A 27,276-nucleotide genomic window follows, 5' to 3' on the forward strand; every position below is an offset into this window, starting at 1 on the left:
TACATGTACAATCTGTTTAGTGTCCTCAGTGTTTGTGGTTCTAAAATGCAACGGTAATGAGGGTGACATGTACTTACCCTGACGTATCCCTGCAGACTGGATTCACACCCCTCCACATTGCTGCACACTATGAAAACTTGAATGTGGCTCAACTGCTGCTCAATAGAGGAGCCAATGTCAACTTCACCCCAAAGGTAGGGAATAATTGATGTTGGAAGGTTAATCGCTGTCTGATGTCCTTGTATGTGCCCATCTAAGTGCGGCTGTTTGTCTCTGCAGAACGGCATCACTCCTCTGCACATTGCAGCCAGACGGGGGAATGTGATCATGGTACGACTCCTGCTGGACAGAGGGGCTCAGATTGATGCCAAGACCAAGGTGCAGCAGACATCCATCCTGCGATTTCATAAAATCTTTGATTCCTTTCCTGATTCTAATTTGATGCATCATTAACTAAATCATTAACAATCATCTCTCTCCAGGATGAGCTGACTCCTCTGCACTGCGCAGCCAGAAATGGTCATGTCAGGATTATAGAGATCCTGCTGGACCATGGAGCCCCCATCCAGGCAAAGACCAAGGTAATCCACATGGATAGAAGCAGATCCGTCACTCCTTAGAAATGAACTGAACACCATCTGGTTTGGTAATGAATGCAAATCACTGAGTTTGTTTTGTACTATTTGTTTTGTACTCTAAAATTAAATAAGTAAATGAAAGTGTGAGTGTGTGATCTACCAGCCCAACACAGCCATAGATCCCTCTTGCTGCTGCTTCTGGCTTCCATTGTTTGTTTTCACTACAAAACAAGTTGCTTCCTGTTTTACAAGGGATGAGAGTATCAACACGTTTTCTTTTATTCTTTTTTTTTTTGCAGAACGGCCTGTCACCAATCCACATGTCAGCACAGGGTGACCACATGGACTGTGTCAAGCAGCTTCTGCAGTACAATGCAGAGATAGATGATATCACACAGGACCACCTTACCCCTCTGCATGTGGCAGCACACTGTGGCCACCAACGCATGGCCAAAGTACTGCTGGACAAAGGGGCCAAACCCAACTCTCGGGCATTGGTCAGTGGCAAGCACACAGTCAATCGATCAATGTTTCTTTTAATCTTTGTAGTGATGATAATCATTCCTTTTTATTTTTATTTTTACAGAATGGCTTTACTCCTTTGCATATTGCTTGTAAAAAGAACCACATGCGTGTGATGGATCTCCTGCTTAAACACTCTGCATCAATAGAGGCTGTGACTGAGGTGAGCGAATTGGCAGGAGGGGTTGACAATAACAGCTCACCGCTCATTATATGGGATTGTTTTATTTTTCAATGTAACCTTTATTCATCCAGGATGATTGCATTGAGAGTTTGAATCGCTTTTACAAGGCGGTCCGAGTCAAAATTGCAGCGTAAAAGTCTCAAAATGATTGGCATACAAAACCATTTGTAATATTCTTCTCCTCTTCTGAATAGTCCGGCCTGACGCCTTTGCATGTGGCATCGTTTATGGGTCGTCTCAACATTGTGAAGATCCTGCTGCAGAAAGGAGCTTCCCCCAGCGCCTCTAATGTGGTGAGTTTCCTCGTGAAATCTGAAGATCAGAGCAGATTACAACTCACCTCTGCATTGATGATGTTGTTGTAATACTAATGAATCTGAGTGGGCGGTTTGTCCTCCTCTGCATGAGTAGAAGGTGGAGACTCCTCTTCATATGGCGTCTCGGGCAGGACACAATGAGGTGGCAGAGTTTTTACTAAAGAACGCAGCCCCTGTGGACGCTAAAGCTAAGGTAGAGATTTCACTCATAGCACAATCCACATAGTGTGGACTCATGCATTACAATTGCTCATATGATTTAAATACTCTTAAATTGATACATAATAAGCATTCATTTAGAAAGTTGGTTCAGCAACTAATTCCCGGCAGAGCGTTCACATGCTAATTCCCCTCCTACACACCACAGCTTCCTTTTACAGTTAATGTAACACATTGAGATCAAAGTGGAGACGCTGAGAAATAAAAACAGTATGATTAAGACACTAGAGAAGGCATTTTACTGCTGAAATGTGCAGCACCTGATATTTTATAATTCCTCGCCCCTCGTTGGCCAGGATGACCAAACACCTCTGCATTGTGCCTCTCGGATGGGCCACAAGGAGCTAGTGAAGCTGCTGCTGGAGCACAAAGCCAACCCCAACTCCACCACCACAGCAGGCCACACACCCCTACACATCGCTGCTCGGGAAGGTCACGCACAAACCGTACGCATCCTCCTGGACATGGAGGCTCAGCAGACCAAGATGACGAAGGTAAAACCTGCCTGCCTACGCTTCCTTGCGAAACGTTTGGCTGCCTTGAAACAGTCAACACTAATAACCGTGTTACGCAACCTAATATTGTGTCCACTTCTTCCGTGGTGCCTCTGTAGAAAGGCTTCACTCCGCTCCATGTAGCCTCCAAGTACGGCAAGGTGGATGTAGCAGAGCTTTTGTTGGAGAGAGGAGCCAATTCTAATGCTGCTGGGAAGGTAAGAGAAACATAAACGGCGTGGCTGTATGGAAGAAAGAGTCAAAAGATGAATAAAGAATTGTTTCATCTTCCACTGTCTGAGAAACGTTTGATTCTGTTTTTGCAGAATGGTCTGACTCCATTGCATGTTGCTGTACATCACAACAACCTAGACGTTGTTAACTTGCTGGTTAGCAAGGGCGGGTCTCCGCATAGTGCCGCCAGGGTAAGAGATACACACAAGTCTACACACAATTCATGCTGAATGGCCCAGTATCAGGCATATACTCATATTTTTCTAACCACAAGTCATGTCTGTGCTCCAGAATGGCTACACCGCCCTCCACATAGCATCCAAGCAGAACCAGGTGGAGGTGGCTAACAGCCTGCTGCAGTACGGAGCTTCAGCCAATGCTGAGTCACTGCAGGGAGTCACACCTCTCCACCTGGCCTCGCAGGAAGGAAGGCCCGACATGGTCTCCCTGCTCATCTCCAAACAGGCCAACGTCAACCTTGGAAACAAGGCAAGAAACACAGTGATGATTAAAGGATGACTGACATGGGGCAGGACGTTCATCTTAAAAAATGATGTAACTTGGGCTTGATTTGTCCTGTGTTTGACTGTTTTCTTCTGAATCTGGTTGCCTCCAGAGTGGATTAACCCCACTCCATCTGGTGGGACAGGAAGGACATGTCGGCATCGCAGATATCTTGGTAAAGCAAGGGGCTTCAGTCTACGCTGCCACGCGGGTAAGACCTATCCAGTCTCATGGCAAACTGTTGCATGGTTATCAAAGCCTTACCCGTGTAGAAGCTATGTGTGCCATCTACTTTGAGCCGGGGCTGATAGTGTCTAAGTGCTCCAGCATAAATAGTTGGATGTTATCGTAGCAGAGGGTTACGTCACCATCAGTACGTGGTCGACCTTTGAGGGGTTCAGACCCCTTAGACCTCGAGGGCTTAGAGCTCAACAATAGCATTTTGACATGGAGTTGTGTGTGCAGAACATTGTTATTAGGGTTTCATTTATCTGTAGAATAAATAATACTGGTCAGTACTACAGCACCACAAACCAAAGCTTAACTCCTCTTTGACACAGCCTCGACAAGAATAGAGCAGTTTAGGCGTTACATGGGTGGCAGCATTCGTTGTGGCCGGTGGTCGAAGAAGTACTCGGATATAGAGTACCAGGTAGCTTGTGAATTTTAACGAGGGATCAATAAAGTCTTATCTTTATCCACAATAATACATCATAATGTATTTGTGGATTATATGTTGTATTATTTTTTCTGAATCTGCAAAGTAACTAGTAAATAAAAATTCCAATATTTCCCTCTGACACGTATTGGAGTCGCAAAAAACAAAATCACTCAAGTAAAGTTCAGGTACCTTAACATCTTACTTAAGTGCAGTATTTGAGTAAATGCACGTTGTCGTTTTCCACCATTGGTCGTGGCGCTTATATCCTGGAATTTATCATTTTATCAAGGTGTTATTATTGAAATAATTGTTATCGTTCCTATCCTGTGCACAAGACATAATTGCATCCTCTCGTTAATTCCTAAATTGCAGACTGAAGGCAGTGATACAAATCAAAAATGATTCGACTGCGTCGGTTTGAACCATTACTTAATGTCATATTCATGAACCATTCAACCCGTAATAAGATACAATCTGCATAATGTATTCCAATTAAAAGGTAATTAAGCCACTAAAGTTATGCGTCTGGATCTGTGCTGAAGCATTTTTACTTTTTCTCTCCATCAGATGGGTTACACACCGCTCCATGTGGCGTGTCACTATGGCAACATCAAGATGGTTAAATTCCTTGTGCAGCAACAGGCTGATGTCAACAGCAAAACAAGGGTGAGTGCCTCCCTCTGGTTCTGGAGACAACTACAATTAGTCTGTTCATGAGTCACACAGTTACACTGTGTCTCCTGTCTCTGATTCATTTATCAGGAAATACAATTACAGCACATTACACAGTTAAAAGGGATCTCCTCTGCAAAAGCCCTTAGTAATGATTTATTGGAGTCAGAGAATTTAACCTGACTAAAGTGTAATGTGAGATGCAGTATTTCTATTCCTATTATGAAGTATGCACAAATGTGTTTAAAGTTGACTGAGTACGGTTAGATGGAGAGTAGCAAGTTATCTTCATTATTGATTAATCAGCAGATTGTTTTCTTGATGTAGTTTTAAGTCTGTAAAAATTTCAGAAAATAGTCAAACATTTCCATCACAAGTTCCCAGAGCTGACATATTCAAATAGCTTGTGTTGTCCAAAACCTTAAAATATTCAGTTCATTGTCATTGAAGACTGAGAAAACCAGCAAATAGGCATCTGAGAAGCTGGAACCAGTGGATATAAGCTTGTATGGACTTAAATGGTTAACCTATTGTATAAATTGTTCAAATAATAATTGTAATTATTTCAGATGACAATTGTCCCTTGTATTGACATAATAATAAACGTCATAATATGCAGTTGGCTTGTTGTGATGCTCGCTCTCCCAGCTTTACTAATTCAGGAATGATTCAGATAAAACATGTTTTTTTTAGATATATCTTCGATGGAACTAGTACTTTCAAAATGAAGAATACATGCAATATCTCTTCCAGCTTGGCTACACTCCTCTGCACCAGGCGGCCCAGCAGGGACACACAGACATCGTGACACTGCTGCTGAAGCACGGAGCTCAGCCCAACGAGACGACAACGGTGAGCATGAACTCGCCTTGTCTCCTTCAAAATGATTGACAAAGTTTTGTTCTGAGATCTGATCAAGCTGCTCCTCTCTGTCTGCTAGAATGGTACTTCAGCTCTGTCCATTGCGAAGAGGTTGGGCTATATCTCTGTGATTGACGTCCTCAAGCTCGTCACCGAGGAGACGGTTTCCATGGTGAGAAGTTTAGAAAAGCTCCTCTGCCTTCTGGATACAACTTGCTAGCATGCTAATCACGTGGAAATAAGAAGTTCTAACTCACTGTTGTATCTGTAATTGTGTTTCCACTTCCGTCTGTGCAGACGACCACTGAGAAGCATCGCATGAGTTTCCCAGAAACAGTGGATGAAATACTGGACGTGTCTGAGGATGAAGGTAGAGAAGGGAATTGTTATTAATCACATAAAACAGTGGGAAACAATGTTTGATCGACGATGTTGATGTTATCTAAACTCTACTTCCTGTCCATGAGGCTGATTTTATGATATTTTAACTCGTCACATAAATATTCATTTCTTCCAACTCCTTTTGCCCTTTTTTAGGAATTGCACAACTAACATTAGGTATGAATGTCTCTTTCTTTCTTTGTGCGGCATTCATAGGTCGTTGTCCTAAAGTGTGTGGCTCCATTTCAAGCACACTCTCTCAATCTTTACTTCTCTGCCTCTCTCTCTCTCTTGTTCCCTCTGTAGTGGTGCTCACTGTGATGGTGGCTCTGGTTTCTCATTGGCATGCACCCATAGCACCCCTGTCTGTGACCTGTATGTGTCCCTTCAGTAACATTCTCATTCTCTAACTCCCTAGGTTGTTTTTTTCCCCCTCCATGTTATGTTGGCAGTTACAGTTGTAGCCTACACATCACCCCCATGGGTATCGGAACCATTATTCCTTATATCAAAACAAGGATATCTTTAATAAAATATTTGAAATCTTTTCTGTGAGCGTTAACAGTTAATAATTGAGCTCTCATCGCTTTGAAATGTGCGTGTCCTCATTTGTGCATTTAAATCTGTCTCCATTTTGGTGTACTGCATCATTTTTGTTTTCCTGCTGTGGCTCCTGTATTTATTAGTAGGGAGGTTTAAAACATTTCCCAAAGAATTATCATGTGACTATTTCTATCTGAAAGGAGTTGCTTGTAGTGATAAACCCACAGATCAGTATCACCTGATTCCACAGTTACCTTCAGCTCAGAGGCTTATTGAGGCTTTTAGCTAATTGTTGTGGTTTTGGTTCACTCTCATCGCTCTCATAGCGTTTCTAACAGGCAGCTGTTTCAGATAAAGACCAAATAAAGAGCTGAAAACAGAGTGAATATAGGGCTCGTTCATCAGAACGGAGACATGACAATGATATCATTGCTCTGTATCTTCTGGTTGTGGAACTGTTAGTCAACAAGTTCAACATCTCATCTGTGAGTGATATGTATTGCAGGTTTAATTTAATGCCTGACGTTTACAGCATTATGTGTTGTTATTTTTATTCCCCCAATAATTCAACTGAGATATTGTCACCTTTGCTCTAAAAATAGAAAGAAGCCGAGACGCCGTCTTCAAGACGAAATCTCATTTCAGAAATGGTGAAATGATTTTGGCAGGTTATCTGATGCACCGTACTCGCCCGTAACACCACATGACGTGGCACAACATGCAAGAATACCCACGTAGAGTATTCAGGACACGAGCTGACTCATATGAACCTGTGAGACAGTCAAACATTGTGTAATGACACCCTACCACATCACTTTGGCTCTCAACCGCTGACAGACAAATTAATCCACACGGGAGACTCAGTTCTGGTGAATTCTTGAACATGACTGTGTGTTTTGGGGGGTAAGTAACCCACCTCTGCTCACGTGAAGATATCCTGTTCTTTTAAAGGAGAACAGCTTGTACTTTGACCATTGTGTGTTTTGCAAAGGGCTGATGCTGTTCTGATTGTCTCTGTGTTTGCATTTGAGAACAAATGACACATTGCTCTCTGAGACAATATCTAAATCTTCCAGTTCAAGCTGTTTATTCACTAGACATGTTGGGAATGAGATGATGCCGATGCGGGCTCTCCCCAAAAAAAGTGCACTGTGCTTATATCTATAATGCTGTTGTCTCCAACTGAGAGTTCAAGGGGCTTTGAAAAATACATTTGTGTTTGTTGTCCTTGTAGTAATGTTTTAGTGCTTCTTAATGAAAGCTGCGTGTGACTTCAGCTGTTTACAGTGACCTGCTGAATTGAATCTGTCTTCATACCCGATTTCTAAGTGTTACTGGCGTGAGTTCAAGGGGCTGCATTACATTTGTTGCCAGCCATTACCGGTAGGAAGATAAATGTACAGAGCATCGCCACCATCGTCTCATCTCACCAGTCTGACGCCTGAATCACAGAGACTTCTCCTAACGTCGAGCCCTTCTAACCGCTGGTTAACAATCTTGTTCTCTTCTTTCTCTCTTTCTCTCTTTCTCTTGTGCTGTTTCACCAACCTGACCACGGTCTGTTCGCTCTCTTTGCCATGTTGTTCTCTGAAGGAGAGGAGCTCCTGGGGACCGAAGGGGCCAGGTACATGAAGATGGATGACATGAAAGACCATGATGACGATTTCCTCTCCCCCAAGAAATCCCTGGAGTACGAGAGAGGGCTGGGCACAGCGTAAGGGGGGCTGGGCGGGGAAACAGCAGAGAGCCAAGCTGGTAGTCACAAGCTAATAGGTGGATGGGTAGAGGGGGATGCACCATAGACACCCACTAAACACCAGGGATGAGCACTTGGGAGGAGATGTAAAGAAATGTCTTCATCTGACTTGTGTTTTTCACTTTTTGTACGACAGGAATTACTCGCCAGCCATTCCCAGGATCCCCAGAGTCTCTCCGGAGACCGTTATCCTGAAAGAACACGAGATGGATCAGGTATTGTTACTTTACAGAGCAGCATGAATAAGATACTGAAGGGGTACGCCAGCAATTAAAGAGATAGTTTGGGTGTTTTGAAGTTGGGTCGTAAGAGGTTTTTATCCGTAGTCAGTGTATTACATTGGGCAGCGGTCGGCTTGACCCCAGTGTGGAGAAACTGACGGGAGTACCGACACAAGAGCAGAGCGATGTACTGCTGTGGACATGGGCAGCATCAAAATGTATTATAGACACCTAAAAAGAAAGGCTCATTGAAATAATATCAGTTTAAGTAGATGCTATATTTGGAATATGTTCAGCGCTTCATCTTGCCGTCAGACAGCTCTTTCCTTTGGTGAACTCCAGATTCAATTTGTAACAATAGTGTAAATAAGTTACACATTCAGTTCAGTTCTACGTCATAAAATATTCTAAATATAGCGTGCACTTCAACTGATATCAAAGAAAACCCAGGGTCCTTCATTTCCTATATTGCAACTTCATACTGTCTCTCATCAGGCCTTCCTTAACGAGTATGAGCTTACATATTTCAAACTGGACCAGTTTGTGATGCATGATTTCTGCTATAAATGTGTAGTCTCGAAGCCCACGCTGAAATGAGTCAAGTGATATCACTTGAATGAATTGGTGGAGGGCCCCTTTTGCTCAAGGTCCCCTTACTATCATTTATCAAAGTCATTTCTCAGTTTACTGCATCTCAAAGTCTTCCTCAGCAAAATAGCAGCCTCCATCTGCCGTGGAAGTCTGTGAGATTCAGTTGAAAGCTCAGGAAACTTCGAGTTAAGGGTTACGTTTTTTAGTCAAAATGCTATTTTCAAACTTTCATACTCAATGAATTAGATTAAATCACGATGAAGGGTTGTGTATCATGGACACGGTTTTGATTAAAACTTCAAAATGATGCAGTTATTGTAGGTCCACCCTTTCTGTTACATGATAATGTAAATGAGAATCCGTGCTCAAAGGTCTTTTGAAGGTTAACGTTCCTTCTCCATATCTACTTGAAAAGTAGCACTTGAAAAATGAGCACATGAGCATAAGCCGTCACCATAGCCCTCTCGATATCATCTCCATTTAACAGTCGATGGTGTAAGTAATACATAAACATTTTGCTAAACTGAGTTATTTTGCGAATGTCATGAACAGTTTGTCTTTTGGTCTGTTGTAGCAGCACACTCCACTTCCACTGCCCAAAGAATACGATGAGGACTCATTGATCCCCAGCAGCCCAGCGACTGAGACGTCAGACAATGTCAGCCCAGTTGCCAGTCCCATTCACACAGGGTCAGCAAAACATTTGATTTCACTGAATCGAGATTTAATATCTGATCCGACAACTAAAGACATCATTTGTCGAATTAAAGGTTCCTGGTCAGTTTCATGGTAGATGCTCGGGGCGGCTCAATGCGAGGCAGCAGGCATAACGGTTTGCGTGTCATCATACCTCCACGGACCTGTGCGGCTCCCACCCGCATCACTTGCCGCCTGGTGAAGCCGCAGAAGCTGACCAGCCCCCCTCCGCTGGTGGAGGGAGAGGGGCTGGCCAGCAGAATCATCTCCCTGGGGCCAGCCGGGATGCAGTTCCTGGGGTGAGGAAGCAACTGAAACTGGAAATAGTCAAGATTGTTATTACATATTTGTAATTTGTTCATGTTTAATTCCATGTGTGTTGTGTGACAGGCCGGTGATCGTGGAGATCCCCCACTTTGCTGCTCTGGGTCGTGGCGACCGGGAGCTTGTGGTGCTGAGGAGCGAAAATGGCTCAGTCTGGAAAGAGCATCGCAATCGCTACGGAGACGAGGTGTTGGAAACAATCCTCAACGGGATGGATGAGGGTGAGAGTTTACATGGTTTATCTCTGCCAGACATTCATACATTTCTCCGAGGCTTAATTATGAATCCAACTGCTTTTCTTGGCAAGACCCACCCTGCGTAGCTGGTTGAGGCAGAGACGATTGGTTATGGTTAGGCCTAAAGTAGGTGGGATAGCCCATTGGTCCGGACCTGAACAAATCAGGTTACCAGTGCCTCATTTAGCATGAACAGCAGTGGGATTCATAGTAACGCGTCACTGGGTGGTATCACTTCCTGAGAGTTCAAACCCCTCTTATCTCCTCAGAATTAGAAAGTCAAGAGGAGCTCGTGAAGAAGCGAATTCGTCGCATCATCTCCACCGACTTCCCTCTTTACTTTGCTGTTGTATCACGAGTCCAGCAAGAGAGCGACCTGATTGGACCAGAAGGGGGTTTGCTGTCAAGTAAACTGGTGCCATTGGTCCAGGCCACGTTTCCTGAGACGGCAGTCACCAAACGAGTCCGCCTGGGGCTGCAGGTGAGATGGGACGATGAGGAGAAGGAAGGAGAAGAAAGACAGAATCGTTAATGCCTGTGTTGCCTGAAAAAAAGCATGTTCTCTGTACTTTGATTGATCTTGGAATGACCCGATCATATCAGCACTTGTGCCAAGTTTTCTTGATTTATTTTTCTTTTGTCTGTTTATTTAGGTTTTTCACATTTTTATTTCACTTAGTGCACGCACATGACACCTTTATACAACTGTGGACCGCTCATTTAGTGCTAATATGTTATTGTTTGTTTTATCTATGTCTTTATCAATAATGTATTTATATCACTGGCAAAGGCCTGTATTTACTATATTACCTAATTCAATTGGTCTTTAAGTACACTAAGTCGAACACTACTTAATGGGAATTTTTCTGCATTCTTGCACAATAACCAGGAAAGACTGTTTGTCAGTGGTTTTGGTATCATGGGCATCTGGAAAATGTGCTAATCTTCTTTTTAGATGAACTGGAGTGTTGTCTTGTATACAAAGGGTGACAGTTGAGCACCTGATCTTCAAACCTTTTAACCTTAATCACTCTAAGTTTGTTTAAGCTTTTAACCCCCTTTTGTATGTACGACTACACTTTTCAGATCTTGATGTTTTATCAAACATTCACACCAAAGACAAGATAAACTTTTTAGCTTACTTAACCAGGCTCAATCCAGCTTTCATAAGCATCCATTTATGATTTAGCCCTCACGTCTACTGTCCTGCCTGAACATCCTGTTTCAAAATGAAACATCAAATTAAGGAACTAATGATACCGTTTCATTGGACTGTTAACTGTAAGATCAAAATCAGAACATTTGGGAGTGGTCTTTTTTGATATGGTTAAATTGCAGATTACTATACAAAGATTACAACGATCCAATCCATTGAATTTGTTTTGACCACAATGCTACAAATCTCAGTTTCCAAATGTTGCAAACATTTATTAAGGTCTCGAAACAAAAAGTATAATAAATGACATCTTTTCTTCCTTCATAATTATTTGCAGTGGTTATGTTTGTTATATAAATATGCACCATTTTCTCAGAATTGCTGATTTGACATTACAATGCACCATTTGCATGTGATTTCATTTTGACAGGTTAAATATACACATCTGTTTTCCAGTGTATAGATTGTATTCTAGTTCAAGACTGTGATTGCATTAATCTCCTATTAACAAAATAAAAATTATAATTGTAAATCCTTAATGAATGTGTAGGTCAGCAATTTATGAATCTTGATTATCAGATGGAAACGTGTAATTCCAATGTCCGAATATGTTTCAGTTAACCAAAATGAAAGGTAGATACATGAATGGACCTTGTGCTGCGTGTTTTGGTTCAGCAGCTGTTCTTCAGACGCATGAATGAATTTATGATAAGCTAAATATGTCTTGTAAACTAACATGCTACCACACATCCCGTAACCTCTAAGGTGAAAGTAGTAAATGTAACTGAATGTACGTAAAATAGGATATGGATATAACTTTTTATTAACATATTTTTAGGAACATATCTATTTACCTCAAATGTTGCTGTAGTAACCATGTCATGAATGGCCTTGTGAAAAACCACAGTGCCTTTTTCTTTTTGTAATAATGATTGTAAAAGCTTCATGTTAACACACATTGTTATATTTTACAATAAAGTTATTAAGTCCTACCAAGTTGTGCTGCAATTGTCTTTTCAAATGTGTTATTTAAACCATTAACTATTTTATTCACTATGGACTTCTCTCTCCCTTTCTCTTCACTTTTAATTTTTCCCTGTTTGGTTGTCCTTTCTTTTACCCTTTTTTCCTCATCCAATGCCCCATCATCCATCTTCCATTGTCTCATTCTACCTGCAATCCTGCAATCTTTTTCATATCTCCATTGCCTGTTCATATGTTTCTCTCATTTGTCTAATTATCCTTTTTTTCTACCATATCATCACACCTGTGTCCGTGTTATGTACCCTCTCTCTTTCTCCATCATTTACTGTCAACCTCAGGCTCAGCCAGTTCCAGATGAGCTGGTTGCAAAGCTGCTGGGTAACCAGGCAAACTTTAGCCCCGTGGTCACTGTGGAGCCTCGGCGGCGCAAGTTTCACCGGCCCATCGGCCTGCGTATGCCTCTGCCTCCGTCCTGGAGAGACAGCCCCCGAGACTCTGGGGAGGGCGACACTACCAGTCTGCGTCTGCTTTGCTCTGTCATAGGTACTGCATGCCGCTACTGGGAGTTGTGTGGGTTTTGAGTAAGTGTGTGTGTGCGTTTGTGTCGACTGGAGCAGTATTTTCTATGGCGAGGATGAAAGATGCCAGTGCCGTAGCTGGATGTAAAACGGATTCGTTCTTATATTGTACAAACTCTATCACCGTGAGACTTCTTTATGATCTCTCCTCAAGCCAGATTAACCAGTTTACCCTTTCTCATTTTGTATTATTTCCAGGCGGCACAGCCCCAGCCCAATGGGAAGACATTACTGGCACCACTAAGCTTGTGTATGCTAAAGACTCTGCCAGTTTCACAACCAATGTTTCAGCACGGTAAGCTCACTTGGCAACACGTAGATATCCACCATCATACTATAAAGGGTATTGTAAGTCGTTACCATGTAACATGATTATATTATAGCAAGCAACTGATTTATGTTCAATACTGTGAGTACATGTCATGGTTTCCCTCTCAGATTCTGGCTCGCAGACTGTCCTCGTACAGCTGAGGCCGTCTCCTTTGCCAACCTGCTCTACAGAGAGCTGTCAGCTGTACCCTACATGGCCAAGTTTGTGGTGTTTGCAAAGATGAATGAGCTGCGTGAGGGCCGCTTGCGCTGCTACTGCATGACTGACGATAAGATGGATAAAACCCTGGAACAGCATGAGAATTTCACAGAAGTGGCTCGCAGCAGAGACATAGAGGTCAGTTCGAGACAAGGGCAGTGCATCACACTGACGTAGTAACATTCTACTGTAGAGTAGGCTAATGCCTGTGTCTTGTCTTGCAGGTGATGGAGGGAATGCCGCTTCACCTAGAGTGTTCAGGGAACCTGGTCCCCGTGAGGAAGGCCACCCAGCAGCCTCGCTGCTTCAGCTTCCAGGCCTTCAGAGATAACCGACTTCCTGTCTCTGTTAAGGTATGGTTTTACTCTTACAGATGTTCCTTTAGTTGTATGTTCTTTGTCACACACTTGTTACTGCAGCAGCTCTGTCTCCACGCTACATATGCATGTGTCTTCATTGCTGTCCTTGTGTCCGTGTGTTTAAGGTGAGAGACAGTAGTAAAGACCACACTGGATTTCTGTCTTTCCTGCGCAAGTCCACCAAATATGAGGACAGCCAACATGTGCTCTGTAACCTCAACATCACCATGCCTCCATGTATAAAGGTATAGCCCTCGAAGCTCCAAGACACATACAGTGTATTTAGCTATAGCCATTTACCCTGATATGGCAGACTTAAGTGTTGTTTGCTTGTCACTGGCAGACTGTTGGGAGTGAAGACCGCAGAAGAACTCTGACCCCGCTGGCTTTAAGAGAAAGATACAGTGCCCTAAATGAACCTGCTCTGGGTATGAGGCTCTCACTCTCCCACTTGTAAAGCATTGGATTTGCTTACTTTCTTGTGATCCATATACAGAATCAATAAGCATTACAATACAGGGATAAGCCTTAAATGTAACAGGACCAGATGTTAAATATCAGTTTTGTTCTGGTTTGTGCAGCATCAATGAGTGCCATGGAGAGGACGGAGCTGAAGATGGCTGTGATTGCAGAACAGTTGGGACTGAGCTGGGCTGGTGAGTGAACAAGAGTATTCTGAATCTGTTTTTATTTGTTGTAAACCATCCATGTTTACCTTATGTCAGACAAGCTTGCTTAGCTCTCTGCTGATTAAGGTCTAACATGGCAACCAGCCAATGAAACTAATTATTTCCTGTTTTCCTGCCAAGAGCCATAGCTGTTCTGCCACTTTGGGACCGAGCAACTGTGAAGCAGAGTGCCATTTCAAGACTGTGTCCACTATAATAGCATGAAACAGGTGAAATTATGTGAATATTTCCTTCAGTTCCGTGATCTTCACCTTCTCAATTTCTACACAGAGTTGGCACGTGAGCTTCAGCTCAGCGTGGATGACATCAATAAGATCCGTGTGGAGAATCCTAACTCGCTGCTGGAGCAGAGCTCTGCGCTGCTCAACCTGTGGGCCACCCGCGAGGGCAAGAGGGCCAAGAGTAAGTATATGAGATCTGAGATTGCTGTGGATTTCTCTCCTCCCCTCATGTCTTTATTTACGTCTCTGCAACCCAATTAAAGTCAGATTGTTGTTGTAATGGTTTTGCTGTTTGTCTTGGGAACCCCCATCCCCTCCTTCTCTTTTTTCTTGTCTGCTTGTGTGTCTCCTTCACACGTCTTCTCTGCAGTGGAGAGCTTGTACGCAGCTCTGAAAAGTATTGACCGTATGGACATAGTCAACATGTTGGAGGGCCAGCCGCCTCAGCCGCCTCAGCCTGCCAGACAAGGCTCCCGCGATTTCACCCGCCGTCGACAAGAGAGAGACAACCTCTCCCCTGGTATGACCAATGGTAAGTTCCCTCCCCAAACTCCCACAATGCAGCCCCTTTCCCATGTCCCTTTTGTCTTGACCCTGAGCCATCTTAACAATAAACATTCCTACTAGCTCCGTAAAGTCTGCTGCAGGCAAAGTGAGGTGTGTTTCCCTCTGAATTATTTCTGTTGTTCCCATATCTTTATGGTTTATTCCGGCGTGATGCTGTTGTGTATGAAAGCGGCCACAAATGTCAAACTTTTGCAGGATATACCCAGGTAACATGCAGAGGGACTCAGGACACTCCTACTGTGCAACAACTTGTGTAGTGCTCTTGGTTATACGTTCATTTCTCTGTGTATTCATTCAATGTAATGGGAAGTAAAGTGAAGTATACAAAAAAGTATGATTTAAATGAGTTTTCAAGCCTCCCAGTACTGAATAACCTTTGAGAAAAACACTCCACATAGATATGAGTAAAGTATCCCATCATTAAAAGGAATTATTTTATTAGTTATTATTGTTGTCATTGTTTTTATTTGGTGTACTCATGTCAAATAATTAGATTAGTTAGTATTTGACTATATTAAGAGTTTTCCGCGCATTAAAAATTTAGAGCGATATTTTGTTTATAAAACAACATATCGTCATACATGATCAGTCCTCGTAGATCATACTATAAGTATAACCTAGCTTAACTGACTTCCTTACTTATTGTCAGTCCTCGGTCTTTTCCTCCTTTTCCTCATGGTTTCCTTCACACATGCATACCCTACATCTTATTGACTCCATTTTCACCTCTGGACTGGTGAGCTCCCCATCTTACTGGACTGGCTTCTCCTCTCTGCATCCAGTGCAGACGATGAGTCAGTCTGACAGGTGACAGATCCTACTCTGTGAAAACTGGAGCAATACTCAGAGATGTAACGATGCATAGAGATACGACCATGAGGGCCAAAGGGTGAAAAGGGAGATGTTCAGATCACAGCTGCAGTGAATCTGATAACCATATATCTGTCTTGTCTGTCTATCTGTCTGGCTACCTGCCTCCCAAAGGCCGTTCCTGCTTTGACGTTCTGCATAAAAACGTGGCGGCACTTTGAATACCTGAATATTGTGTCTTCTGCTAATCTCACAATGATCACAGCGACGGGTTTCCAAAGGGTTATGGTTTTCTTTCCAGATTAAATACGTTCTAAAGGCACAGTGACCAAGTGGTGGACCAGAACTGACTTTTTAGGCAGTAAATAAAATTATTAAATAAACAAAATGGTCAGTTGAATTGAAACTAACCATCAGGCCTCAGCTTTAAAATAAAGTGTGGTAGACAGTGAAGGAAAAAATGCATACATTTATTTTTCAATTTCCTTGTGCATTAGATTTATTTATTAATTCCAATTAGTTAATTTTTTTTCACAGATTCATTTATAAATCTAGTTCGACATTTTCGGAAATATGCAAAATTGCTGTTTTGCTGAAGACGATCGATACCACTGTCATGTCTGTAAAGTAAATATGAAGCTACTGCTCTTGCAAGCAGCTGGTTAGCTTAGCTTAGCATTAAGACTGGAAACACAGAAGCAGCTTGCCTGTATCTGTCCAGGAGTGTCAGATGGTTTTCTGGCAAGTAGCCACTGTGTTAATGTGTGTACTTAAGAGGTGCTGGTATGTGGTTGTTGTAACTTTGGATGGAGCCAGGCTAGCTGTTTCCAGTCTTTATGCTAAGCTAAGCTAAATGGCTGCTAGCAGTAGCTTCATATTTACTGTACAAACATGAGAGTTGCTTCTCATCTAACCCTCTGCAACAAAAGCAAATTAGTGTATATCCCAACATGTAGAACTGCTCCTTTAAGTCAGGTTCAGTCCTCCATAAACTAATTATCATTATTATTGAAATAGTCTTTAACAGAACAAGTTGGCAGAATAGAGTTGAGGAATCAGTTATACTGCAGGCTTCATTCTATCCCTCTCTGTCTTTACCTGTCTTTACCTGTCTTCCCCTCTTTTGGTCAGAACAATGTCTGTAGAGTTTTACTTATGCGTGTTCCTTCATAGTGCTAGTGCACCTCTATTGTAGGTCAGCACATTTCCAAGGTTGGCTCAGATCATTTCCAGGTTAGGAAATATATAAATACAGTAGATAATGATAGATAGAACTTCTTGTTTTAGATATTTGTAAGAGGAAAATTAAATTCTCTCTGCCTGTGGCTGCATGGGGGGTAGTTTGAGTCTCTTTAGGGCTAATGTTGAATGTCCTTTTGGGAGCCCTGTTTTCATTCCCTGTGAATCTGTCCCTCTCTCTGTGTTTCTCTGGACATGTCATCTGCAGCCTAGCCGTCCTACTCTTCCTCCTTCTCACTCCTCTCCGAACTCTGACCTCATGCCAACTTCATGTTGACCTCTGACCCACATCTTTATCTTTTATCTTTTTTATTTTTTTTTTGCGACTAGTCGTGCATTTTCTCTTTTTTTTGTGCTCTTGAAAACCCCACCTTTTTAAGTGTCCGCTCTGTGACCGATACCCCTCACACAGACTATGTTCTCAGCACCCACTGGGAGGGGGGAGGTGACCCTCGCTCTCTCTCTCTCTCGCTGTTTCTGTCTGTGACCATCACCCTATTTTATATTCCTCTTCCTCTCTTGCTGCTCTTCTTTTCTCTTTTTCCCATCCCTTCTTTCCCTGCCCTCCTGCCTGTCTGCATGTTGCATGAGGCTGACTATCATCGCTCATCTCCCCCTGTGTTTGCATGGAGACACTGGGATGAGGGGCAGGAGTAGCACTGGCTAGTTGGAGATGACGACTCAAACGCTGCATCGGCCCTTAAAGCTGCTTAACCAACAGACGCGTTCTTGCATGGCGTGCATGCTGAGAATGGACCTACAGTCTGTCTCTTCCTCCTCTGTGATCTGTCCCAAGGGGGTAAAAAAGGCCACAAACCTTTTTTTGTGAACTGTGACTTGCGTCGGCTCTGTTCATGTATGAATGTTGTGGTTCTTTTGTATGTCACTGATTCTATGTAGACTGTGTCCATCTGATGGCTTATTTAATGTAAATATATATTTTAATGTCTTTGTGAGTGTTGTACGAGGGTCAATTTTATATTGTCCCTCCCCTAATTGTAATTCCTCTTATTGTTTAATGTATGTATAAGTGTATTAGCGTGAGCGTCTTTATGTGTGTTTTAAGTTGTATATTGTAAGTGTTTTGTGTCCTCCATATACATTTGAACAGTGTATCAGTGTTTAAGAGTATGGACAAAATTAGTATATTTCCTTTATGTGTATTTTTATGTGAGCTTCGCTGCTTTGTTTTTCTGTATGTGTGTCTCTTCCAATCAGCGGGGTACAGACAATCATTCTTCATATTTCACTTCCACATTCCTTTTATGTTTTTATTTTCTCTTTCTTTTACCATCATAGCCTTATCCTTTAACACAAAGAGAGAGGGCTGATACATACTTTTAGTATATCATTTATGGCAAACAAAAAACTGTCATGGTGTAGTTTGTGTGGTGACACAAAATAACTGACTCATAAAACAATAAGCGTGAGTTCAGGTCTTGCTATTGTACATTTCATAAACACACAGACTTCCACCATATTTACAAATCACACCTGCACCTCATTTACTTGCAAGAGAAATGTGTGCAATTAGTTACTTCAAAACAGACTTTGTCTTCTTCATTATATAAAGAATAGGCTTTTTTGAAGAAATAAGTTGATTTCAGTTCAATTAAGACCTTGTTGTTATTAGATTTGAATGCTATTATTCAAGCTATAAATGTTTTTGCTGCAGCTTATAGTACTCTGATTTAAAGCAGCATTTAAAGTGAAGTCAAAGAACAATCAAGCATTTGTGAATGGGGACCCTAAATTCTAAAGGAACCGTACCCCATATTTTCAGTTGTTCAGGAATGAGGAGTTGAAACTTATAATCAATTCTTAACTCGGTAGGACAATACGATATTTCATCAACAATGGATATCAAATACTTCTTCAGACTCTTTTAACTTCATAAGACAAAGCAAATATATATATTTATGATTGCTATTTTATATAGACAACCGACAGCAGCTGAGAGAAACAGCAGAAAGTAGGACCAGAGGTCCTTCTGGCCGCTTGGTGTCACAAATATATCCTGCACTCTCAGCAGTACTCAACAGCAGCACTGCCAACCATGAATCAAGTTACATCCTGCAGCTCTGCACAGCTTCCTCATCACTATACAGGATACACACACACACACACACACACACACACACACACACACACACAGACACAGTCTCTCTCTCTCTCTCTCTCATGCAGAAGGTGAACCGCCTCCTCTTCTTGCTCTTATCTACATACTGTATGCCCTGCCCTGCATTACATCTCCTATTTCATCCTCTGGAGAATGTTCTTTCTGCTAACACACGCTGTAGAGTGACAGTCATAGAGCCATTCACACTTTGTTTTTCCCACATTGCCATTCATTGGAGGTTTTGCATAAACCACTCACTCAATATCCATTGTAGTTGTTTATTTATAGAGTAAATAATTCTGTATGATCAAGATGGATACAAGGCACATTATATGTACAGTAAAAGTGCATTCTTTGCAATGTTTCTTTTTGTGCAATATGAAGTAATTATTTCAATTAAAAAAACATTCCTGCTGCCATGACATTGTGCTCTATCATGCAAGGTCTGCCTTTCCACTAATATATTGTTACAAAGGGTTTTCAAGACAGTTGAAGGAGTGACCTGAGTCCACAGCACATTAACATTGTGCAGTTTTACTCATTTATATAAAAATACTCATTTAAATCGATGTTGTAGACAGCAACCATGTGACTTTCACAACAGAAGGAAACACCAAGTCTACTGTGTATGTGTTTGCATAAATATCAGCAGTACTATATGTTTATATAGCTTATATTGACTGCATTATAATAAGTATATGTGTCAATGAGAGAGCAAGCAGCTGTGTGCAATGAGCTGATGTGTGTGTGTGTGTGCGCACTTGTGTGTGAGGAGAGAATGAGATTGCCTGCGTGCATGCTATCCAGCCTGACAACAATATTAACCTGCCTGTTTTTTGAGTGGGATTGAATGCATGCATATCTGAGTGTGAGTGTTTGCGTGTGATGGTATTAGACGGAGAGAGAGAGAGTGTGTTTATGGCATGTGTATGTGTGACAAAGTGTGTCCCCCTGCTGGACAGGTGTGTGTCCCGGCCCCAGGTTGGGGGGCAGAGGCAGTAATTCCTGTCCGTCTCCCTGCAGGTGGCAGCCAGCAGAGCAGCATCAGTCACTGCTGAGTCCAAACCAAAGTGTCAGTCTCTCAGTCCGTCCGGCTGTGTCTGCTGCTGCTGCCGCTGCTGCTCTTACAGTCAGCGCTGATCGAGCTTGACAAACCCTCTTCTTAAAGCTGCCCTTGCTCTCTTGTCTTAAGCTCCTTGCACCTTTATTCTAGCTCCTATTGTCTTGGTCCTCCCCTCTCTCCTTCCCCACTTTTCCCCCATTTGTCCCTTCAGCCTCCTCTACTCCCCTCCTCCCCCTAGATGCCCAGCTCCTGGGCAGGGGCACTTACCCCCTCCCTGGGTCCCGGTGCTGTGGGGGTGAGGCGGGGAGTGAGGCGGGGGGCCGGGTGTCAGTGTGCCTCTCTCTGTCTCGCTCCAGGTTATGGGCTCGCGCAGGAAGAGCTTCTCTCACCGGCCTCCATGCAGTACAGCCTGCCCTCCCCGCTGGGCGCTGAGCCTTATTGGCAGGAAGTCTCCAGTCTGGACTGTGCACCCATTGCCACCACAGAAGAAGACACCCTCATGGAGATGTCTGATGTGCAGGTGTGGCCCTCAGGCAACAGTCCATCCCTGGTACCTGTGGAGGACTCCTCGCTTGAGTGCAGCAATGCTGACGATTCAGAAGGTCTTCTGGGACTGCCATATGGAAGTCTAGGTCGGCCGGCTAGTCAGGCCAGCGCAGCCAGCGGAGGGGGTGGGGTGCTGACTGGCTCCATTGAGCTTCCCGAAGACGATTCAGAGATGGGCGTTGACTCACTCAGCACCGCCACGCCAGCCTCGCTTGGAGGCACCATCGCTGGGATCAATCTTAACGGGCTGAACAATTGTCAGGGGTCATGTGCAAGTTCGGAGGTATCAGCAGTCGCCAGTACGACTGGTAGAGATGGAGCTGGAGGAAGAGGAAGAGGAGGAGGAGGGACGGGCTCAGAGGAAGGGCTTTCTCTTGTTGCAGGACAGCAAAGGGTGTATGCTCGGCTGAGTGAGTCACCTGGTCTGAGCTGTGTTGCAGACCGGAATGGAGACAGGTGAGCCAGACCTCTGTCTTCTTCCCCTCAGGTGACAAAGTCGCAATCACAGCAACAAAACAATAGATTTGTTCTAACATCTCCTTAATCTTTATTGCATGTCAGTGGATGTCACTGGTGAACTGGAGTAGTGTTTCTTAGGATGGAAGTGACCCCTAAGGGGAATGATGAGTTGTTTTACTTTCCTTGGAGTAAGCATGTACAATACGTGTACCACCTCCGTTTTGATCTGTTCTCTTCTTCCAGGTCAGGTAAAGGTGGAAACGGAGGGGGTGGAGGCTCTTTCCTTTCCTACCTGCAGGAGCAGACAGGCCCAGGGTGGATCCCTGCTACTGACCCTACACAGGCCTGGGTGGGCAGTCAGCCTAAACCCAGGCAGGCCTTGGACACCATGATATCATCCGTATGTAACGCTGTGGATGTAGACCAGTCCCGCGTGTCCCAGGAGGCCCTGCTTCAGCCTGTGAGGGACATGGGGCACTCAGAGATCTTACGGGGGCACTTCAGAGGAACCCAGCCATTTGAGAAGGGTTTGGGCTTCCCGCACAGGGTACCAGACCTGAGGGCCTGGGACGACGTGCGTCTGAAGGGCCAGGTGAGTGTGTTGCTCCTCCCATGCAAAATAAGAGGAATTTTTGTCCTTTATGACAGGAATCAGTTGTACAAATATTACACTTTGTATAAGTGAAACATGTTGCGTAGGCTTTAACTGTTGTGATTATTCATGTTAGATCCTAGAAACATGCAGCAAACATTCACACACACAAACACACACACACACACACACACACACACACACACACACAGAGTCTAGGGCCCAAGATGGGCACAAAGAGTCCGGCCAGATATAGCAAGCATTCTCACTGTCCCGCTCATGTTACTTGACCCCCCACCCCAATCCTTTCTACGTATTCAATTTCTGGCACCACACCACTACATCGCACTGGAAAGGACAATCTCAGCCATAAAACTGTAAGGGAGCAGAAATATACCGTTGCTTTCAGGGTCTTTTTGAGCTTGATTTGTTTGTATGTGGTTCACAAAGTTTGGCTCAGTCACACTTTAGCTTATAGCATTCGGTTGCGGTGTGTTGCAGTGCTGCATGATTGTGACTTCATAGAGATGGAAGGTTTCTACTAGGTTGTGTGAATGTGAAAACAGTTTGTATTTAAAATCATTGAAGAAAGTCAGGGGACAGGATTCTTAGTGGTCTTACCACAGAGTCAGACTGGTATTTAAAGTCCACAGATCACATGGTCAGAAAGAGAGAGAGAGGTGAGAGAGAGAGGTGGGAATAGAAGCCTCCCAAGGTTGCTTTTGCTTGGAATTGATGTCATTGAGAGGGTGACTTGAGCTGTCAGTGAGAAGGAGAAGGAATAGAGACCTGAGGAAAGGGCCCACTGCCCCGGCTAAAGGAGGCCGGACATGAACTGAAAGACAAAGAAACAAACAGCAACTGAACCAGTGACAGAAGGCCGCAGGGTGCAGCTGTTGCCTTTTTTTCCGTCAGCTGAGAGACGCGCGCTGCATTGGAAACAGGAACCACTGAAGGCCGAGGGAGTATATTGTCGTGTGGTGCTGTGTTGATTTGCTGGGGTGATGTGGGCCCTGGTGACAGAACTCCTCTTCAGCTTCGTGCTGCTGGCTTTCCTGGTCATCAGCTGTCAGAATGTCCTCCACATAGCGAGCGGCTCCGTGCGGTCCGTGCTCACCTACATACACGTTCAGCTGGATCGCGAACTCGGTGAGGTCGAAGGAGTGGCTGATGAAGAGGAGAACGTCACCACCAGGGTGGTCCGCCGCAGAGTCATCCTGAAGGTATAGGCAGAGGGACGGAGGACAGTCGAGCAGACATTTGAAGACGGGGTTAACAGGCAGGAAAGAGACGGAGAGAATACTGTTTGGTTAAAGGGTGAAGGAAGCAATATGTTTGGAGGGATAGTGGAGAGGTTTGTGTTGGTAAATGATCTGTCATGGTTGTGTGACAATGTGTATGACAATGACAAACACATATTTGAATAAATACAGTTAAAATGTATTCATATTACAATAATTTGATTTAGTTAGATTTACCTTCAAATTGCTCTGCAAATGTGGCTACATTTCTCTCCTGCTGATATATATGGTTGTAAATAGATTGTCTTGGGCTCAACAAGTTGGACTCCAGTTCTATTAAAAATGAGTCCATAAGGCTTAAGACTCAATAGCACGTGTGTTGACAAGTTTTATTCAGGTCTACACAGGCTGGACTGGCCCTTGTCCTCACTTCTCCGGCTTATAAATAGCTCACGTTGCAAATTATTAGGGGCTATAACAGCATTGTCATGGCCTTCATCACCTGTAATTATAAATGTCGCTAAGGAACTCGTAAGTTCCCAACTGTTGGATTCATATATACTTCCGCAAACAACACTGTAACCCCCTCACACATGTTCATCTGCTTCTCTGTCTTTCCAATAAGTGGACGTGTTTATGGCGTGCAAGTAATTACACTGCAGTGACAGCTCTTTGAACATGCATCAGGGCCATCATTTACTCTTGAGTTTGCTTAACTTGTTTAACTTTAGGGGATCTTATCTTGTTTTCTGTCCACAGGGCGATGAAGTTGAAGATCTTCCTGGGGAGCATGTAAGCGAGGAACAGTTTACTGATGAACATGGAAACATCGTCACAAAAAAGGTCAGCCACTGTAAACTGTTTTTAAACGTTATTCTTAAACTGGGGTACAGTGATTGTTTTCACTTATGACCGTGTTGTAATACTGATCTTGCATCTTTACACAGAATAATTACTACACTAATAATCATTCTGAAGTTATTAACATAAGACATTACGCTAAGGATACACTGAATATCCCCAAAAAGTATATTTTATTTATATTATTTTAGATTTCACCAACTCTGTCTTTTCACTGCCTTATTCCCACTTTCTGCCTCCATCCATTACTCTCTCCCACCCTCCTTTGTACATGTGTGTACGTAATAGATTGTGCGTAAGGTTGTGCGCAGAGGGAAGGGTTCAGGTGAGGAGGGTGTTCAGGAGGTGAGCCTGGAGGGTTCCCTGCAGGATGCCAACGAGCTGGAGGTTGACGCTGAGCAGTTCATGAGCTACGCCATCCTGGGCCGGGACAGCAGCAAGGTGGGCTTCTGATCTGCAGACAGCTGACCATCTGATCAGGGCCTGTTTGAATAAAGTCCACGTAGCAGCTAGTTTATAGTCAACAGGAGACTCTATGCTGCAGTGAGCTTGAACGTGTCCTCTCATCGTGGTTTTTCCCTGCAGTCCTTGAGTAGCTAAACCTGCAGCAGCTTCAGTACGACCGGATGAGTGTGCCCTCATTATCTTAGAAGCAATAGCCCTGTTTTATTGTGTCAGTCCTAAGTCACAAGTGAAGACTGAGTGCAACGTTTTATTGGTTAATTGGTTGATTGCTAACGACCTTCTGTTACATTGATCTCCAATATTCTGCATGTAAGAGGGACGAATGAGTCCACTTTGCTCTGGTGATGTTATTGCTCACAGTTCATCGGCCTATTCAGAGTCTAGTAATTTGAGTCATCACTAAGCCGCACCTACACTTATCATCGTTTGTTTCTTGCATATTACTGACTGAATGAATTGATTGTGGCTCCTTGTGTGTGGCTATATTTCCATTCTGTCCCCATCAGTTATCTGAAGGGCTGACTCTTGTCTTTTCTGTCTTCATTAAAGTTGATAGTCATTCAACTAAGACTGTGTTCTGTATCACTCAAACCTGCAAGACTCTGACTCAGAGCTGGGTCAAATAATATTTACTATCTTTTACCTTTTGTTTACTGTAACAGCAGGACGTAGCAGAGGGTTGAGGTTCAATATGTTGAGACATTTCAGAATATTAGGGTTTACGTTTGTGTATTGTCTTATGTGGTCAAATCCCATCCATCTGAATATCAAGAAATCCAAAATATATTTGCAAATATTATTTGACCTCGGTGTACTCTGAATCCCAAAGACTGTCAATGCTTCTGATGCCCTCTTATCTTCAACTGTCTTTTCAACTGCCATCCATCTTTTCTGTCTTTGCGTAACTGTTTATGCATACTTTCTTTCTCCCCCTCCCCTCCCCCCATTTCCTCTTCCTTCACTTATTTTTTTTTCTCACATTTCATCTCATATCTGTTGTTTTCCCTGTTTTTCTGTCCTTTCTTTCTTCGTGGCACTATTTCCTTCCCCTGTTGATCCATTTCTGTTTCCATTCCTCATCTTTTTCTTCCATCCCCATCTACCTTTTATTTCACTCTCCCTTACTAATGTTCCCTCAACCTCTTGTTCGGCTCCTGTTTTCCCACCTCTTCTCAATCCTCGCACCTGTTCTGCTGCCAACCCCTTCCCCCCTGATGTAGCCCGATACTGTGGATGTGAAGAAAGGTGCTCAGATAGTGAAATGTGCCAGTCTGCGGAGAGTTAAGCAGTGAGGCAGACTGAGTGCTGCGTCCCTGCAGGTACGGGACTGACCCACAGCGCCTCGTCTGACCTGTGGGCTAGACCATTTAATCCAGTGTCTCTGGATTAAATGCATCTGAATGTACCTTTAATTCAATACTAATGACATGCAATGTGATGCTGGCACAGAAAAAAAGAAACTTCAGTTTAACAAATTATAAGAATGATGTCATTCAGTAAAACAATTCAATAAAAGTCTTACAAAAATGGGTTACATTCAATGACAATAATGTTTTAAGTGTGTCAGAGTTTCAGTCAGCATTAATGCAGAGGTGATACCAATCAATTTATTTTCACATATCTATTTCTTCCAGTGTTACAATCTGAACAATAGAAATTGCTCGCCTTCTGCAAAATGCTTTGCCATGTTAACTTCAGATGTATGGAGTTATATTTGTGAATAATTGCAAACATGCAACTAAATGCATTGGGCACCGAATACATTTTTTTTTCTTAAATTAAATCAATCTTTGCGTAATATCAATTTTTCTACAATATGTAAATGATGTACTTACAAAAAGATTGTTTCTGTGCACTAAATATAATGCCATACTGATGGACAACGCTAGTTTAATGCAAATCGATCATTATTGTGTTGCTTTAAATTGAGTCAGGTCAATTTATTTATTCATGCATGTTGTGACTAGCTGGAAAAAGGGTTGGCACAGTGTGCACTCAAAACAACCAACTAAAAAAGATATTGTAAAGTGACGGCTCTCAAGGTCAAAGCTGTAAGGCCAGTTGTCCTGGGTATTGCTATCTGGAGCCACTGCGGTGTGTGTGGGTGTATGCGTGTGTGCATGTGTGACCTGCCCTTTCTAACGTAAAGGCCATGACATTCCTGAGATTCCTGATATTCCAAGCGACTCACTCCTGAATTTTAAACCACTTTTGCCAACCATTTTTGCTTGAATGCTTCTGCAGAATTAACTCGCTGTTTTAGTGTTGCAAAGACTGATCAGAGGGATTTAGGTGATATATGAGCTTTAATTGTAGGGAAAGATGGCAAATGATCATATTTGCATTGACTTACTGCCGCTTGCATGTCACCTGCTCTGTAGATTGCTGATGAGTCGTGGCTAAATCAGCATGTTTCCGTCTCTCCGCAGAGTTCTCCACAGGATTCAACCCCTTCACCGAAAACATCCTACGTGGACACATGACCAGCAGCAGCTGACAGGAGGAAGAACACAGGCAGACAGACATAAATGAACGGCAACGCCATGACAACCATAGAGGCTATGCCTACTATCAGCACGCACCGGAAGAGAAGGATACGGATTTACTTGTAGTTTTTATTACCTTTTTTTTTTTTAAGAAACCGTGGAAAAAAGAATATCTACTACTACTACGCTAGAAGCATGATTTCATATAAAACTAAAACACAAACAAACAAAAAACTAGCAACCAAAACGTGCTTCCTGTTATGTGTATCAGCATGAGTGACTGCTGCCGCATGGCCTGTCTTTAACTATGAAAACTGA

The 27,276-nt window shown here is 43.1% G+C and overlaps 1 protein-coding gene across 2 annotated transcripts in view; it reads left to right on the forward strand.

The window, feature by feature from the left end:
* ank1a (ankyrin 1, erythrocytic a) overlaps window positions 1–25,779 on the forward strand; it is a 36,921-nt gene extending 11,142 nt beyond the window's left edge. The window contains exons 7-43 of one of the 2 annotated variants that reach the window (XM_034540828.1): window positions 96–194; window positions 280–378; window positions 483–581; window positions 878–1,075; window positions 1,165–1,263; window positions 1,479–1,577; window positions 1,696–1,794; window positions 2,117–2,314; window positions 2,434–2,532; window positions 2,641–2,739; window positions 2,840–3,037; window positions 3,165–3,263; window positions 4,281–4,379; window positions 5,139–5,237; window positions 5,326–5,418; window positions 5,544–5,616; window positions 5,784–5,804; window positions 7,764–7,884; window positions 8,063–8,141; window positions 9,313–9,428; window positions 9,509–9,733; window positions 9,825–9,979; window positions 10,264–10,475; window positions 12,473–12,677; window positions 12,911–13,007; window positions 13,151–13,379; window positions 13,466–13,594; window positions 13,726–13,845; window positions 13,944–14,028; window positions 14,182–14,256; window positions 14,560–14,691; window positions 14,881–15,042; window positions 20,665–21,310; window positions 21,557–21,905; window positions 23,906–23,989; window positions 24,296–24,448; window positions 25,693–25,779. In XM_034540828.1, coding sequence (XP_034396719.1) covers window positions 96–194; window positions 280–378; window positions 483–581; window positions 878–1,075; window positions 1,165–1,263; window positions 1,479–1,577; window positions 1,696–1,794; window positions 2,117–2,314; window positions 2,434–2,532; window positions 2,641–2,739; window positions 2,840–3,037; window positions 3,165–3,263; window positions 4,281–4,379; window positions 5,139–5,237; window positions 5,326–5,418; window positions 5,544–5,616; window positions 5,784–5,804; window positions 7,764–7,884; window positions 8,063–8,141; window positions 9,313–9,428; window positions 9,509–9,733; window positions 9,825–9,979; window positions 10,264–10,475; window positions 12,473–12,677; window positions 12,911–13,007; window positions 13,151–13,379; window positions 13,466–13,594; window positions 13,726–13,845; window positions 13,944–14,028; window positions 14,182–14,256; window positions 14,560–14,691; window positions 14,881–15,042; window positions 20,665–21,310; window positions 21,557–21,905; window positions 23,906–23,989; window positions 24,296–24,448; window positions 25,693–25,764 — 5,316 coding nt within the window. In that variant the 3' untranslated portion in view covers window positions 25,765–25,779. The other variant, XM_034540829.1, reaches the window with a different exon arrangement.
* The last annotated feature ends 1,497 nt before the right edge of the window (window positions 25,780–27,276 follow it).

Source organism: Cyclopterus lumpus, chromosome 9, assembly GCF_009769545.1.
Source record: "Cyclopterus lumpus isolate fCycLum1 chromosome 9, fCycLum1.pri, whole genome shotgun sequence".
Lineage (NCBI taxonomy): Eukaryota > Metazoa > Chordata > Actinopteri > Perciformes > Cyclopteridae > Cyclopterus > Cyclopterus lumpus.